Source organism: Pogona vitticeps, chromosome 3 (genome assembly GCF_051106095.1).
Source record: "Pogona vitticeps strain Pit_001003342236 chromosome 3, PviZW2.1, whole genome shotgun sequence".
NCBI lineage: Eukaryota > Metazoa > Chordata > Lepidosauria > Squamata > Agamidae > Pogona > Pogona vitticeps.
The window spans coordinates 229,929,460-229,947,783 of record NC_135785.1 but is presented as its reverse complement, the minus strand read 5'-3'; the positions used below and the strand labels follow the sequence as shown (position 1 = coordinate 229,947,783).

Here is an 18,324-nt window from a genome sequence, read left to right as displayed (position 1 = left end):
TGGACTGCCACTTTACAATCCCTGACCACTGTTTAATGTTAGGAGGGACTGATGGAAGCTGTAGTCTAAAATACCTGGAAAACACCAGCTTTGTGGAACCTGCTACTTGCTTATTCATTTATACTCGGTGTATGTTGATCAGTTTAATTAAAATAATTCTACAGCAGATGTGCTACAATGATAAATCAGGCAGTGTTACTGTATTGGCATTAAGTGTTTTAATAACCTTTCTTACAGCACTGCAACAGCACTTAGCAGACATTAACGTGGAAGGACCAGAAAATGGATATGGCCACTGGATTGCTAGTACTTCAGGTTCAAAAAGTAGCATAAACTCCCTAGTTGATGTGAGTGTACTTCTTAAATCATATTGTCTTATTGTTCTGTGGATTTTTTTTCACACTTTACTTTTAATTTAGAGGCATGACAGTTTTTCTTACAAACGTTCTTTCATCTCCTTTTCGTTCTCCAATCCATTTGCTTCCAAAATTTACAGATTGGATGATATAGTTTAAATATTAGGTGTTCCTCTTTTCTTTTCCCTTTTCTCGTCCTTTGTTTGCACAAAGCTATATTGTGTGGCAACTTTTTATCAATTCTGAAGCAATAGTGGCACCTGTTGACTGTTAGCTAAGAAATGAAGCAAACTGCATTGATTTTACTCAGCTTTCTGCAAAAGCAGACACAACATCTCTTATCCTGTGTTACATCTGTTTACCACAGTTTAGAAAAGTTACTTTCTTTGGACTACAAGAAGAAACCCACTGCCCAAACTGAGTGGGGCAAGCTGAGAGGCCAAAACAATTAACTTTCCCAAGCTTTGACTTTTACCTAATTTTGTAAACCTAGCTGTAAATCTCTATAACAATTACTTGTATATAGATCAGCTTGGGATTTGATAATCAAACACATTGCTTTTATAGGGTGATTCTCCCAATGGTTCAAGTGATGGGAAAGGTGTCAAATCCTTGGTAAACAAGATGACTGAAGCTTTGAAGACTAGATCTGTGAATGTGAAAGAGAAAGTTATTAGTTTTATTGAAAATACATCAACCCCTGTAGACAGGTGAGTTATTTTTGGATTGAATTATCTCGGTGATTACTAGCTAAAGTTGTGCATGTTAAGTCTCAGGTTACTTCTGTCGATCTGAATTGAATTATTCATAGACACCTTCTCAGCATCTATTATAAACACTTCACTTTCCAGGACAGATAGTTTAAATTCACTTTGATGCTAAACAGACAGTCTACACTACTTCCTCCTTATCCAAAGCATCTGTAACTGTCCTAATATAAATATTAGCAATTGATTCTGCACCATTTTAAAGGTCCTGAATCTGATTTAGAGTTACAGTTTTTGTACTACTCCCTCAACACTTAGAACATGGATACAAAACACTTTGAAAAGTACCTAGATTTGTGGTTTCTCATTGCATGCTGCTATTGTGAAAGTGGCCCTCCAGGTTAATGGTTTGACGTGTGATTTCTTGCATAACTGATACTTCTACATTTCATCAAACAGCTAACTGTGAACTCTGCAGAAATGTTTCAGTCTTCATACTCCAAAATAATTTGTGAAGAATTAGCAAAACTGGGAAATTTCTATCTGCATGGAAAAGAAGCTGCTCCACTTACATCTTGAATGTCCCAAAATATTATTTATCGCATAAACAATATACTTTTCATAAAGGCTTTTTTTAAAAGGAATTTTCCAGCTCTTATGCTGTTTGTCGTGGGACTTGAAAATAATCTTGATGCACCCCTGTCAAGTGAAGGAAAAAAATATCAACTATTCCCTCTTGTATATTTTAATGACTTTATTCTGTCCTCTGCCCCAATTTGCTGTAGAGTTTCTTTCAGTCTTTCCTGGCCCGAGAGAACAAGCATGCCGCGGTAAGCCATTGTATAGAACTATCTAAGTAAAGCTGCCTTTGTCGTTTTTTTGGCATGACTTCACAAAGTTTGTAAGCATTAGTTGCACTGACAGTGTTTCCCAGATGATCATTTTTTTAAAGGTATGCTTTCACACATCAAGCTACAAAACCATTTCAGTGTTATCTTAAAAGCTAGAGGAAAAGAAGTATATAAAGTAGTTGTTCATATTTAGTTAGATTGGCACTTTCTCATATTTTTTTTCCATCTCACTGCTTGCTCTGGAACAGCTTTCCTCTTTATAAGTCATGCTTACTGTTTCTCTTTCAGCTTTTAAACATCATATCTATAATCAGATGATCCCACCTCATTTCCTTTGTTCTTGGGATGAAGCAGTCAAAGCAGTCTGTAATTAGCCCTATTTTCCTGTTTTGTGTCAATCAGAAAGCTATGATTGCCAGCTTTGGAACAAACCTGGGTATGGCCATGGCTTGAACTGGTTTTAATTTACTGATTTTTTTTCCTGATGCTGGTAATTTTAGTTTCATAGTTTGAACAAAATATGAAGTGTTGGCTAATTTGAGCCTTCTTAATTTAATTACGGGGTAAAAATCTAATAAATAAATAAATAAATAAATAAATAAATAAATAAATAAATAAATAAATAAATAAATAAATAAATAAATAAATAAATTACGGCTTGTGAGAAAGACAAACAAATGATCATTCAGATTGTGGCTGCATATGACAGGAGAAGCACCAAATATCGATGCCAAGAGGATTCTTCGGACATTTTAGATGAGGCGGAAGAAAAGTGAAAATATGAAGGAGATCAGAAGCACGTTTCTGCATATTTTCTTAGTTGCAAAGCATTTAAGATCCTTGAGGGGTAGCCATAATAGTCTGTTATGGGAAAAACAACCAAGAGTCTTGTAGCAACTTAAAGGCTACAGTGTTTTATTTGGCAAGAGTTTTCATCGGCTGTAACCCACCTGCTTGGATCCAGGGATTAGAGGCATTCTACAGCCAACCTTCATTACAATAAGCCTCCAAATATCAAAGAACTTACCTCTTCGAGCTGTGAAAGAATGGAAACAGATAGACCTACATCATAGTTTAAAGTTTGCACTGGAAAGAATTTCAGGAAGCGGAAAAGTTTTTGAGAAACAGGTTTCTTTATCCTGTTTTTTTACACTGATAACTAAAAGCATGAATAGATTGGTGTTTTTGCTTATACCGTTGACTGGGAGGAATTGTGATGATCTGACAGAAAAACAGAAAGAGTGCTAGAATCACTACATTTTCTCAGAAAATTCTCTGCTTTCCCTCATGGGGTCTTCTTACACTTTGAGAGTAAGGGACAGAATGGTTGCTACTTCTCCGTTAATGCCTATACAAAATACACCCTTCTGAGTTATGAACTAGAAGAGTTATGCTGAATGAGGATAATGGTGTCAGGGTTTGCTACCTTGCTTGTTTAAGAATGATAGAAACAATTACAGGGAGTATAAAATTGTCCTAATAGCATGGCACTTTTAGACTTTGTGGCATGAAGACATGGTTTACTACAATCCAGTCTGGCAAGCAATTCTTTGGCAATCTCCAGTTCCATTCTTCTTCTGAATCCATACACATATTTGCTTATAACTCAGGTTTTAGTACCTACCTTTTTACAAGTTGGGAGGGAGGGATTTTAAGATGGAAGATAAAATGACATACCTGTGACTTCTCAAAAGTTGCATGTTTTTAATACTTTTGGAATTCATGTTATGTTTATAAAACATAGAAGCAATGTAGATAAGTAAAGCTTAGAAAATGAAGACGTTTGGAGTTGCCGGGGATTATTGCAACAAAGAAAATACATATACTGAGATATCCAGATGAATTTTGAAATGATTCTCAATGATTGTCTGCTTTCATTCTGGAATTAATCCATTAATGTCAGCTGTGATGAGCCTGGAAAACCTTTGTCAGGTATAAACCAATATAGGCTTTGTGATTTGTCCTGTAAGTTTGCCTTAGTTTGGTTTGTAAGGGAATCAAACACAGTGCACAAGTGTAGTCTGACAATGGGAGCTATAATCCAGTGTATTTTGAGGCCACTAGGATGTGGACATCTGATGTACAACTTACCTCTCTCTTCAGTTCCAGTACCATTTCACATTCCAGGGAGTGATGGAGAGTAGTTTGGCCTGTATGTCTTAATATGTTTTGATCACCCCTCTCCTCAAGACTGGGCGTCAAGAGTTTCTTTTCAGCACATAGTCATATGAGAAAGTACATCCTCTTCAAATTCTATGGTTTATATGTCATGTCATAAAAAACATCATCTAGTCTTTAGCATGTCTGAAAATGAGGTAAATACAACCTCAGAGGAGGGACGTGGTGGCGCTGTGGGCTAAACCGCAGAAGCCTGTGCTGCAGGGTCAGAAGACCAAGTAGTTGTAAGATCGAATCCATGCGACGGAGTGAGCTCCCGTCGCTTGTCCTAGCTCCCGCCAACCTAGCGGTTCGAAAGCATGCAAATGCAAGTAGATAAATAGGGACCACTTCAGTAGGAAGGTAACAGCATTCCATGTCTAAGTTGCACTGGCCAGGTGACCACGGAAGATTGTCTTCAGACAAAACGCTGGCTCTATGGCTTGGAAACGGGGATGAGCACCGCCCCCTGGAGTCGAACACGACTGGACAAAAATTGTCAAGGGGAACCTTTACCTTTACCTTTTACAACCTCAGAGGAACAACAACACATGGCATATTACACTGTGCCATTATTTATTTAATAAAAATAATGCCAAAATGGAGAAGCCATGTGTGAAAAACTGAGTACACCTTTACTGCTTCCATATTAACTAAGAGATTAAGTAGCAGCCAGGTGCTGCTAACCAAACACCCTTGAGTAACTGATGATCAGCAAGTGTGACCACTTTTATAAAAGTTTTAGCAGTTTGATGGTCTGAAGCATTCATATGTGTGTTAACACAATGCTAAGGAGGCAACATATCGGCAGTGATCACAGAAAATTAACTGTTTCTGCAGATCAATATGGGAAGGCTTATAAAGCTATTTAGAAACAATTTAAAGTCCCATCATTCTACAGTGAGGATACTTATTCACAAGTGGAAAACAATCAAGACTGTTGGCAGTCTTCCCAGGAGTGGACATCCAAGAAAATTCACCCCAGGGTCAGACTGTGCAGTGCTCAGAGAAACTGAAAAAAAAACATCTCTGTCCCTATAGGCTTCAGTTAGCATGTTAAATGTTAAAGTTCATGGCAGTACAATTAGAAAAAGACTGAACAAGTAAGGTTGGTTTGGAAGGTTTGTCAGGAGAAAGACTCTTCTCTCTAAAAAGAACATGACAGCATGGCTTAGGTTTGCCAAGTTGCATCTGAACAAACCACAAAACCTCTGAAACAATGTCGTTTGGACAAACATGACTAAAATAGAGATGTTTGGCCATAATGCACAGCGCCCTGTTTGGCAAAAACCAGATACAGGATATCAGTCCAAACATACCAACTGTCAAGCATGGTGGTAGAGGGGTGATGATTTGGGCTTGTGTTGCAGCCAAAGGACTCTGCACCTTGCAGTCCTTGAGTCAACCATGAACTCCATATACCAAAGTATTCTAGAGTCAAATGCAAGTCTGTCCAGCAGCTAAGCTTGGTTGAAATTGGGTCATGCAACAGGACAGTGATCCCAAGCACACCAGCAAGTCTGCAACAGAATGGCTGAAAAAGAAAAGAATCAAGGTGTTGCAATGGCCCAGTCAAAGTCCAAATCTCAACCAACAGAAATGCTCAACCATGCAACGAAATTCACAATTGAGTGATGGCTCTTTCAGGAGGGCCCCCTGACTAGATCTTAATTCCCGGGTAGGTTCATATGGAAGGAGGCAGTCCTTCAGGTATCCAGGGCCTAAGCTGTTTAGGGCTTTATATGTCAAAACAAGCACTTTGAATTGGGCCCGGGCAGTGACTGGTAGCCAATGTAATTTGAACAGAATCAGTCTGATGTGTTCCCTAGCGGCCCCACCAGTCACCAGCCGCGCAGCTCGATTCTGAACCAGTTGCAGTTGCCAGTGTCTTCAAAGGTAGCCCCACGTAGAGCGCATTGCAGTGATCTATGTGGGATGTTACCAGTGCGCGTGTAACTGCCATGAGACTCCGCTCATCCAGGTAGGGCCGTAGCAGTATTATTTCCGCAGCTGAAGGAAGGCGCCCCTGGCCACTGAGTCCACCTGGGCTTCCAGTGTTAGACTGGGGTCCAGGAGCACCCCCAAGCTGCGGACCCTGTCCCTTAGGGGGAGTGTAACCCCATTCAGGGCAGGGAAATGGCTGTCTAGCCTGTCTGACGAAGCACCCACTAACAGCACTTCCGTCTTGTCTGGATTGAGTTTCAGTTTATTAACCCTCATCCAGTCCATTATTATGACCTTATATGTAAAATTATAGGATTTAAAGAGGGTGTACTGTCTTCTTCATTTGACTGTATGTAACAAATTTTGCATCAGTACAAAGGATTCTCACCTTTGCAAGACTGAATGAAATTTAATGGGGTTAAGTAGGAAGTTCAGCAGGGGATTGGACTCAATAGTCTTATAGGTCCTTTCCAAGACAGTTATTCTATGATTCCATGATTCTATAATTTGGAATCCAGAGGAAAAAGAAACCAAATGCACAGTTACAAGATGGATACCTTACTAGGGTTTTTTGGGGGGTGGGGGTTGCTGATAAATGAGACTCATAAAATTATATTTGACCGCACTATACTTTTATGGTTGATGTTCCTGTTAAAAATGATAGGAATAAGCTAAATTTTAGAACATTGACTGACAATATGATTTAGAATGAGGATGCACAGTGTCATAAACTAAGGGACCGGATAGGATCTTGCATTGGTCATGGCCTTTAGCTAAGTAACAATGGTTTGGATAATATGTTTTGGCACCACTAATGTACGAGGTGACAGCAGAATATATCCATTTTCGATTATTCCTGAGTAGAGTTCTTGCAATGGAATGAAAAATGCAGAGCAACCAGAAATTTGCACTGTCATAGTGCTATGCAAACATAGGACTTCACCACAGATGGTGTTCCTAAGCCATGGTTTTAAGTATCATGTCCAAATGTGTACACTACAGGAAAGAACTGGCTGTCAGACAAAGGTGTGCATACAGACCTTGACTTGTGTTAGTTTCAGCTGAGTGTTGCCTGTCTGCCAGTCAGACTACAGAGAAGAACACAGATTTTGCCTCTTATCTCCAGTTTTCCCTCTGCATACCTTTCTTGAAATAGGACTGAAATCAGCACACTAACCCATAAATATGTTAGCAGTTTTGTATTTTAGCCAGAACAAAGGCAAGAATCTGTGACTGGCACCGATCATAGTTGAGTTTTGCCTACACCAGGCCAGTGAGGTAGTGCTTCATATTAAAGCTTTTAACGTTAGACAAGCTTAAGTGAGACAAGGCGATACTTATACAGAGACAAAGGTTGTTGTATGTAAACAATTATTCCTCTAATATCAAGCCTTGTGAGTAGAAATGGGCACTTACCAGGGTTCAGCGGTTGGGAAGATTGGGCCCACAGGTGGAGTCTGTGCCCTACCTCCACCTGCAAGCACCCACTTAGAGGAGGAGGCAGGGCATAGAATCTGGAGCACCTGCAAAACACCTGTGGGCCCAATCCTCTGAACCATATTGTGCACCTCTATACCTGTGAGCATTCTGAAGATGGTTAGTCATGAGGTGTGCTCTAACCACATGTGGCATTCACACCAACCATTTCATTTGAACATTGTCAGTGTTACTGATGCCTATTGTGTCAAGTTACTAACAAGCCTTCTTACCATGCTTTATTTGGGCAGCATGTTTGTTTTCACTTTCCCAAGTCTATCTAACTCTGTGTCCTAAATCCAAATTAACAAACCCTTCAGATGTACCTTCAGAGATAGACACCCCCACCTGCAGTGCAGAAAGACAGTATTTAAATTTAATCTCTCCCATCTATTTCATCAAAAGTATGGAGATATATATGGAATCAGTTTGTTATTTTCAAAAACAGTCTCATAGAAATATTTGTTTGAAGCCTCTGTAATTTCTAGAGCATTTATAACAAGTTGGAAATGTGTGCCTTTTGCTGTGAATTAACAGCGTTCCGTGTCTAGTCACGCTGGCCACGTGACCACGGAAACTGTCTACGGACAAACGCTGACTCTGCGGATTGGAGACCGGGATGAGCACCACGCCTTAGAGTCGGACACAACTGGACGAAATGTCAAGGAAAACCTTTACCTTTTACCTTATGGAATAATTTCAGGCTGTGTTTCTTAGCTGTGCAAAGTTACATTTAGCAAAAAATGAATGAACAAGATAAAAACATCTGAAAAGAGGGGATGCCCTTATTCAAACTCTTGCCTTTTAAGGCTGTTCCACATTCTGGTAGGAAACTAACTCCAGGTGCAATTCTTTGGTCAACTAACATTTAAAGATCCTGTGTTTCCTAAACTACCAAACTACTGTGTTATTTGTTCAGAGGTAAACAGCTTGACTAATAACATTAGTTCATGATTAGCTTTAATATTTTGGGAGAACTATAAAAATACATTTAACTTTTCACACTGGTACCATGGTGTGGAACCTGTTAAAGGGAGCTGCATTTTCTGGCTGAGGTTAAGAAGGCCCTTCTGCCTACATTGCAAGGTGGACAGAGCAAACATAACACAACTCAGCCCACTGGAGGTCACTTTTTTATCTGCTTTTACTAATTCAGTGTGGTTGGCTTCGTCACTTCACTCTTCACGACCGTCTTTTTCGTCTACAATTCTTTGGCTTCACGCACAGGTTTACGCATTAGCTCTGCTGCATGCTACTGTGGAAAATAAGCTACATTAAAAAAAAAAGCCAAATAATGTGGGACTTCTTTTCTCTCTCTTTTTATGTGACGTACCCTGCCAAAAGACATGTCAGCAGCAGTGACAGAGTGGGAAAACCATACCGTGGTGTGAAACCGGTTTTCAGCATTGGGGATGAGGAAGAATATGATACTGGTATAGTATGGGATGCTTCCATTTGAAATCTAGTGTCTCAGTAGAAAAAAGGATGAAGGAGAGTCTAACTATTGGTTGTTGTGGGTTTTTCGGGCTTCTTGGCCGTGTTCTGAAAGTGGTTCTTCCTGGAAGAACCACTTTCAGAACACGGCCAAGAAGCCTGAAAAACCCACAACAACCATTAGATCCCGGCCGTGAAAGCCTTCGCGAATACAGTCTAACTATTGCCTGAATGTGGGATCTAATGATCAAATTATCTGTACCTGACACTATGGAAGTTGTTTACAAAGGTGGTCTTCTCTGTTTAACATTCTCTTACACTTTCTGCAGTACTTTCAGACTTTCTAGAACATTTAATAAGGAATCCTTTCCTTATTAAATGGTATTGGTATTTTCAAACACCAACTAAAAACATGGATGTTTAGGCAGGCCTTCCCTCCAGTCAATCTCTGACTCTCCCCCCCTTTCTTTTCTTCTTTTATGGTTTATTTTTCATTTTTTCCAATTTTTGAAGAATTGCTATTTAGTGTAATAATTTAAAAATATATTTATTGTCATGTTATGTGTTGTAAGCCCCCTAGAGTGGTCACAATGACCAGATAGGCAGGATATATATATAATGGTATGGAAACTTGGGTACTATTATTGGTTTTCTCACTTAGCTTTTAAGGAACCCCAAGTTTTCACAGAGAATCACTGCTTTGTTGGATTAAAACTCAGCAGGGCTTTTGCAGAATCAAGATGCCTTTATCACTGGCCCAATGGCTTTTCTTGGGGGGGGGGAGTTCAGCGCAAGTGTCATGTTGAACTTTACGAACAGTATGCAGCAATAAAAGGAACACACATACAAAATGTAAAGGGCATAGTAAAAGAAGAATACTAGACCTCTTACAGAATTTTAAAGAGGATGTTGTTTGCAGGCGAGAAAAACTTAATCTTTGTCCATTCATATTGTGAATGTATAAAGTTCAAACATTTTGTTTGTGAATCCAGACATGTGATCTAAAAATCTCTAAGGAATAACAGCTGACTTGCCTCCCCAATCTATATTTAGAATTGCTTTTAGGACTGAATGGCACTTGTGCTGGGACTCTCTATTGCATTGATTAGATTGCAATATATTATGTAGGACACACATGTAGGATGGAAAATTGGATAAGGAGATTGCTTGAGGGTGGGGAGTAGTTTGAATACTGTCCTGATAATAGATAAATGATGGCCATGAAAATGAAAGAGCAGAATTGGGATGTTTTTTACTTAATGCACTGATGTGTGAATAATCCTAGTTTTTGAATCGTAAAGTGCTTGCCACTATATACTTTGCTTCAGAATTGTGTCCTCTTGGCTTTGTGTGAGAATGAATGTAACTGAATTCTAGTGCTGCAGCATATAATAGATAAATAGATTGAACCAACTTATTGGAACAATGTTGACTGCAATCATCTGTCTGTTCATGTGGCACCGTGTTTTCTGAGGATGGCTTGAATGACACATGATGGAGATGTGTCATTCAAGCCATCCTCAGAAGACATGGTACCGCATGAACAGAGGATTGCAGTCAACATTGTTCCAATAAGTTTGTTCAACCTGTTTATCTATTAAATGCTGCAGCACTAGAATTCAGTTATGCTCATTCTTATAAGAAGCCAAGAGGACACAATTCTGAAGCAAAGTATATACACAAATCTAATATACAAATTATGTGACCCATATCAGACATATGTGTATAAGAAGAAGGAAGAAGAGTTGCAGTGTCTTTAAAACTAGCAAGATCAATTTAAATGTGAGCTTTTGTAGATTATGGATTGCATCCTCAGACACATCTGATACATGGTCATTCACAAAAACTTACACTGAAACAATTCTGTTCGTCTTTACACTGCCATAGTTGCTTTATACATACTGAAACAGATTAACATGGCTGTGAAACATGTATGGTATATTATCTATGTACAGATTACTTGACTGACAAGCTCATATCATTAATCGATTAGAATTGTTTTAAACATCCTTGGTTACAGCCCTGTGTCTAACAAACTGCTTCTTCATACCACTACAGTTTGTGAAAGTTACACAAGAATTAGCATGTAATGAAAGGAAGAAATGATCTATTTTTAATCTTACAATTTTAGCCGGTAATGTACATTTTCAGAACTGCAGTTCGGAGTTGATGTAATGCCAACATTATTTCAATTGTAGGAAATATATATATTGTTAATGATCAAAAGGCAAGCAAAAATTATGACTTTCAACATTATATTAAAACTTAGTTCTGTTAATGTCAGACATTTCAAACAAGGATGTAAAACTTAATTTTCAGGTTCTGTATCAGCATTTTAAAAGTGTTTTTCTACATTTTTTCCATGTAACATTGGTCTGTTTCCCTCCCCACCCCTTTTCTGGAACAGATGAAATTGACATCTCTTCAATGTCTGATGATGATCGAAAAGAAATTGTCAATATCCAGACTTGGATAAATAAGCCAGACATAAAGTATCATTTCCCTTGTAATGAGGTGAAAGAAAATGGAAACATGTTTCCTAGGTATTGATGCACTGACAATGTTTATAATAATCAGAAATGTTTAAATGTTCAAGATGAAGTTATACTGGTACCGACATTGTTGCCCATTACAAGCCAGAGTGTATGGGCATTCATATTAATCATTTTTCCACACAATTTCTGTTCATCTCATCATGTAAATCTGTATCATACCTATCTTGGATGGGTGTTCAACATAGAGATTCTGAATGCTTAGCTGTGAATGCCAAGAGCAAACCATATTGATCTCAGTGAGATTTATGTCAATGTTAACATGTTTAGTATTGAAATGGTGTCCAGTTTTCACCTTTCTGTGCTGCCAGAAAGCCAAAAAATTAAGGCATCTGTGAATACAGTAGGCTGGCATTTGACAGTGTTTAATTTGTTTGCATGAATGAGTGCTTCACAGACTTCCAGTACAAAATGATTTCAAAAACTCATGTCTAAGTAGAGATGTGGGACTCCACACCAAAAAAGACCCCATATTTGAATTAATCTTAGAATAGGATAAACAACAGAGTGCAATATGCTGAACAAATATACTGCCATCAGGCCAAAAGATAATCCATGTTCAGTAGAAGGAATAGCCACATTTGATTTCAACTTCTGACAAAAAATATCTCTTTTCTGATAGACATTTCTTTTTCTTAAAGTCATCTTCTAGTGACTGCAACACACATGTACTGCTTGAGGGAGATTCCCTCCAGAAAGGGATTTGCTTACATACAGTCTCGCCAGGCGCTAAGGTCCGTCGTTAAAATTACTTCCAAGAAAAAACATCCTGAATTGATAACCTTTAAGTATGGAAATACCACCACTTCAGGCATAGAGATTCTAGCAATTGAGAGGTAAGGTTGTGGTTTGCTTGGAATTCTTCCATACATGACTTATCAATCATTTACAGTGTTATTTCTTCTAAGTTCAAATATAGCATTTGCATAATCTTGGACCAGTTAAATCCTAACAGCAATAGCTCAGCATTTGATTAGAACACACCAAATTGCTGAAACGGGATGAAAAATTAAATATGACATTCTAGATTGTGCTTGGTGTAGAATTGTCACTAAAGAATTTACACTCTGTATAAGATCTTTTGTGACAGTTGTCTGATCTGGAGCATCCAATAGTCAAGTGAAACATTCTAATCTCTTTTGACTGTTAACCTAATTAGCTTTCTGGTAATTTTCCACTCTCTATAACTTACCATGCGATTCCCAGTGTGAAATAGTGGACAGAGTGCTGGACTAGGACTCTGGAAAAACAGGGTTCAAATCCCCACTTGACCATGGAAATGTACTGGGGCAGTGGAACTGGTAAAAGTGCTCCTTAAACATCTCACTTACCTTGAAAGCCCAATTACGGTTGCTATAAGTCAGTTCCAACTTGACAGTACAGAACTCTCATTATTATTATTATTATTATTATTATTATTATTATTATTATTATTATTATTATTATTATTATTATTATTATTATTATTATTATTATTATTATTATTATTATTATTATTATTATTATTGCTACTGCTGCTGCTACTACTGCTACTACTACTACTACTACTACTACTACTACTACTATTACTATAGATTTTACATCAGGGGCAGGGGATATATTCAGAAAATTTTCACTGCATCAGACATAGCCAGCAATGATGGATCTTGGGAAATGAAGTCCAGTTCTATATGGAGAGCCATCCATTTCCCATCCCTGCTTCACATGATTCCTTAGCCATATGAAATGAGTGTATCTGTCTCTGTTGGTCCTTCTCAATATCTCAGCCACCTTAGATACTGTCAACCACGGTATCCTCCTGGGGAGGCTTTCCGAGCTGGGAATCGGTGGTTTGGCATTACCCTGGCTCCAGTCCTTCTTGGAGGACCATCCCCAGAGAGTACAGCTTGGGGAGAGGGTATCGGCTCCGTGGAATCTCAATTTTGGGGTTCCGCAGGGCTCATGTATCTCCCCAATGCTGTTTAATATCTACATGAGGCCGCTGGGTCAGGTCATCAGGGGGTGTGGGGCTTCGTGTCATCAGTACAATGATGACACCCAGCTCTACATCTCCTTTTTGCCTACAACAGTTGGTGCCATTCCATCCCTGGATGCCTTACTGAGATGGATGCAGGCGCGAATGGTCTGAGGCTGAACCTGGGCAAGACAGAAGTCTTAAGGGTAGATGGTCCAGACATTGGTGGTTTGGGGAAATCCCTCACTTTTTTCGGGGGGGGGGGTTGACTCTCACCACGAAGACTGATGTTCACAGCTTGGAGTTCCATCTTGATCTGGCGCTTACCATGGAAACTCAGGTAGCGTCAGTAGTCCACACTGCGTACTTCCATCTTCAGTGGGTTGCCCAGCTGTGTCCCTATCTTGATGTCGGGGCTCTCACCACTCTGGGCCATGCGCTTGTAGTCTTGAGATTAGACTACTGTAATGTGCTCTATGTGGGGCTGCCTTTGAGACTGATGCAGAAGCTTCAGATGATGCAGAATGCGGCAGCCAGACTTCTTACTAGGGTGAGAAAACATCAACATATCTCCCCCACTCTGGCGGCCTTGCATTGGCTACTTGTTCATTTCCGCATTGATTTCAAAGTATTAATAATGACATTAAAAACCCTAAACGGTTTAGGACCTCAATATCTGGCAGAATGCCTTCTCCCACATAGATCTACCTGTATCACTTGCTATAGCCACCTGTATCACTTGCTATTTATTTAAATAAATAAATAAATAAATCTTGTCTCCTTTGATTGTGCAGTGGGCTGGACCCAAAAAAACTGATCGTGAAGGAGATTGCTCTAAGTACTGTTATAATAGTGCTGGCACAAATTCTTGTGTAAACCAAAACTCTTTGACTTCAGTCTAGATGGGCAGGGTAAAAATTAAATAAATAAATAAATTTACACAACTATGCACTAAGTCCAACTATTAGCAGCAACTACAGTGAATTAAATAGGAAAGTAATCACTTAAGTAAGTTCCACTGATCTACTGGTTCTTATGTTGGGGTTAATAGCTGTACAAATTCATTCCTTTCTCTCACAAAATTCATGGGAGTTCTTTTTGATTTTAACATGCAAGCTTCAAATTAAGATTAATTTGTTTATATAAATAAGCCTTAGACTATAATTCTGTTCCCTTAATTGAGCATGTATATCTGAGTAGATAAGAATAAGACTGTGTTGCCAGATCTTATGGAACAATACTTTAAAATATTTGTATCCTTAACATACACATTGTTTGATTAATAGTATGAATTATTCAACATATCAACAAATTATCTTGTATTTTTCATTTTTAAGGTACTTGATTCCAAATGCAGGTGATGCTACCAAAGCCATAAAACAACAGATTATGAAAGTTCTGGATGCCCTGGAAAGCTAATAAGAAAAATCAGTTTCCATATGGTTTCAGCAAATTGACAGATACTACAGATGGACATACAGTGACTGCGTTCCTGATGAATACTAACCTAAAAGGATATTTCAGTTTACTGATGGGAGTGCCTAGATAAGCAGGTTTTAAGTTGGGGGTAAATTATACATTTTGAACAGATTTTTAAGTATTTTTCTTTAACCTGCTTGGATTTTGCAAAAGTTTATTGTAAAGGTCAGTTATTTTTAACATAGCTTTAGAGGAGCTGACCTGTTCTTAAGACCACAACCTGACACACAGATTTTTCTCAAGAATTATGCTGAAGCTGCAGTGTTTCTGGGGAAATGTTTCAAGAATATAGATCTTCTATTAAAGATGGGAAAGTAGGTGATATTTTTAAAAGCCCTAAGCACTGAATATTTGGTTTGAGTGGTTAAGTGTCATATCGAGGAATGACACAATATTTATCACACGAGGTAAGAGTTGTTTTCCTCTTTTTAAAAAATGGAAGCCAACCAAAAATTCTGTAGTCCACCAAAATGGAAAGTGGGACCGTGTATACTGCTCTGTGTAAGTGATATTTAAAATCTTCTATGCACTATCAGGTTTTTAAAAGTGATTCAGTTACTAAACTTGAAATACTAAACTGTATACAGTAATGAAGAGTTTACACTCACAAGTTTATGGTTTGGATAGCCAGGAAAGCTACTGTTATCTTGGCCCAAGATCGACTAGACAGCAAGTAGAAATTACAGTTCTCGCTCCAATGACGCAGTATAAGAGTGGACTGCGATGATGGGAACATAACCTTAATCTGTAAGGTATCATTTTCTAAAACGGGCAGAGGCTGAAGCTGTACTACATGCAAGTAAAACAAGGTGAACATTTTCTCTCCAACAGATCTCTTCTTTGAGATCTGCTGGTTAATTTTTTAGTGTCTTCAATTGTTGGGAATTAAAAGATGTTGCTGCAAAACTGGATCTTTCACATGTTAACCATGAGGGACATGAATGCACTTATTAATCCTGAAGCAAGCTGTCTACATGCTGTCATAAAAGCCTCCATGACTATGGAATAATACTTTGACAGTTTTTAATGTGCTGTTAAAAAAAAAAAGACATCTGCAGGTCTATAAGGTACCAACATGTTCTTAGTAAGAGTCAAGTAAAAGCACCTTAATTCTGAAACTATCTCTGAGTTTTTTAAAAAAATATCTAAACAAACACTATTAACAAATATTCAAAGATGAATTGCATGAACTGCACTTCTGCCAATGCTCTTATGTATAGTTCTGCTCCAGAGCTGTTGTATTATTATTCTTTCTTCTGACCCCCTTTACAAACAAAATTGAAGGGCCTTCATTGTGCCTATGTCAGCAATGAGATTTTTTTCATAAAGTTAATGTAAAGATGTTTGTTGTAACTGTTTATAATCTGCCATTGTAAATAAATCAATACTATTTGAGCACAAGTTGTTTGGACAAAAGGATGTTCTGGCTAATTACGATTTCTGGGGGTTTAAATGTTTCCATAACATCTTGTAATGCATTTAATTCCAATAGTGAAGTCAACAAAGGCAGAATGTACAGAAAGCACTCTAGATATGCTGGACTATCAGTGCTGAGGCCAAACATATGATACTCAAACATCTTCAAAGCATTATAAGATTTTAATACCCTTTGGTAATTTGCAACTATGGTGGTCCATCATAGTTGACATTTATCCCTGAAAGGGTTAACTCTGGTGTAAGAGAAGATAGCCTTTTCAATCATCTGCGTATAAGAGGGGGGAGTTATATCATTGTTTCATCATGTGGAGGTAAGCAGAGAAAAATTATTCCAAGCAACATCAGCTTGCTTATTATCTAGTTGCTTCTATGTACACAAGTGCAAAACTTAATAATTCAGAAAGTATTGAAAACATTCTTACAGCTATGAAAAAAGTTGTAGGTAGAAATACTTAAATTATGTAGGAATTTCCAGTAAAAGCAGACTAGAGTTCTTAAAATGAAAGTTTATGACAGTAGAATATATTGCTTACCATTTTAGCATATTCAGACACACATATGGAAAACGATTCTCTTAGTGCTCACCCAGGCTATGGAGGAAAATCCATACCTCCATGTTGCTGCTGCTTCATGTTGCCTAATGGTTTCTTATGCCTACCTCTTTTGCCTACATTGCACTGGCCCTTTTATAGGAACAAGATGTTTATAGTATATTCCACAAATGTTTGTTGACATTTCATTCTCCTAACCTGCAGCCTGCATAGGAAGTAACAAAATCCAATAACCTCTGCTACGTTAGCAAAAATCACTGATAGGGAAATTTTAAGTAAATCTGATTGTTGATTGAAGTCCACTAAAGTAGCAGATTCTGTTGACTTAACATTTTAGCAATCTAAAGTCCATTGAAATTTGGTGATACTTTTACATCCTACAAAAAAATAATGGATTTGCATAGGGAATTGTTTAATTACTCTGCAGTGACCTCTCATTGGCATTCAGTACCTTACTACTTATAGTCGCAAGTTGAGATGGACATGAACCTCAGTTCAGAGGTTTGTGGCAGTTCCCTTCCCTCACCCCCCCTTCCCTCACCCCCCCTGGCCGTTGATCCACTCACCAGCTGGGCCATGCTCCTCTCCTCTTTGGCTGTTCAACCAATTCCTGGCAGGAGAATGGGGCTGCCTGCCCTGCCTCCTTCTCTGAGTGGGCAATCAGCCAAGGAGGTGGAGCAAAGAAGCTTGTGCTCCTGCCAGAGAGTGGTTGAACAGCCAAAGAGGAGCAGGAGAGGAGTGCACACCACCTTGGGGGGGGGGGTTTCCAGCTAGGGAAGCAGAAGGAAATGTGCAGCACCTGTGGTACCATGTATATAAACTGGCATAAACATTTTTGCATATAAAATTAGCAAATTTGACAATCTAGCAGCAGTCTAGATTGAACTCTAAGAAGAAAAATTATTAAACTGAGACTTGTTTAAGTCTCTGAGGAGGATGCTAATGCTGGGGAAAGTTGAAGGGAGCAGGAAAAAGACAAGTTTGCTCCAGAAGGGAAATGATGACCTTGAATCTTCAAGAACTGGAAACTACTATTTCAGAGGATCACCATAAAGTTTTAAGTGACTTGCCAATATGTAACAAAACAAAATAAGGCACATACTGTAGAAGATGTTTTGGGGTTTGGAACCCAGACAGCCAGTCCTGTTCTTCCTTGCCGGTATTGGCTGTCGCCTTTGAGGATAAATTTTTGCACAGGGCTACAAATAGAGGAATATATGTGTTGCACAATTTGACACACAAAATAGGTGTAATCAGGTACTGCTTTTATTTCTTGAATAAGGGGAGCAGGGTTGACTGAGCAAGTAGGTCACTGCTTCCACTGTGATCCTGAGCTGCTGGTGAAGAGCTGCAAACAAATTTGACACACGATGACTTAGGCCAGTGTTCCTAGAGTCGGCGTTTTGACCACAACGGCACAAAGCTG

At 38.6% G+C, this 18,324-nt stretch overlaps 1 protein-coding gene and 1 long non-coding RNA gene across 3 annotated transcripts in view; one reads left to right on the top strand and one right to left on the bottom strand.

Moving 5' to 3' along the window:
• The window catches only part of TBC1D23 (TBC1 domain family member 23), a 51,501-nt gene extending 35,190 nt beyond the window's left edge, over nucleotides 1–16,311 (top strand). Inside the window, exons 13-19 of one of the 2 annotated variants that reach the window (XM_072993862.2) lie at nucleotides 238–347; nucleotides 924–1,066; nucleotides 1,849–1,893; nucleotides 8,836–8,924; nucleotides 11,333–11,468; nucleotides 12,119–12,313; nucleotides 14,769–16,311. In XM_072993862.2, coding sequence (XP_072849963.2) covers nucleotides 238–347; nucleotides 924–1,066; nucleotides 1,849–1,893; nucleotides 8,836–8,924; nucleotides 11,333–11,468; nucleotides 12,119–12,313; nucleotides 14,769–14,850 — 800 coding nt within the window. In that variant the 3' untranslated portion in view covers nucleotides 14,851–16,311. The remainder of the gene's footprint in view (nucleotides 1–237; nucleotides 348–923; nucleotides 1,067–1,848; nucleotides 1,894–8,835; nucleotides 8,925–11,332; nucleotides 11,469–12,118; nucleotides 12,314–14,768) is intronic. The other variant, XM_072993863.2, reaches the window with a different exon arrangement.
• On the bottom strand, nucleotides 1,746–5,675 carry LOC144588018 (uncharacterized). The gene is made up of 2 exons (XR_013543320.1): nucleotides 4,604–5,675; nucleotides 1,746–4,240 (listed from the first exon to the last, which is right to left on the bottom strand). It is a non-coding gene; the product is annotated as an uncharacterized LOC144588018 (long non-coding RNA).
• Nucleotides 16,312–18,324: the final 2,013 nt, after the last annotated feature.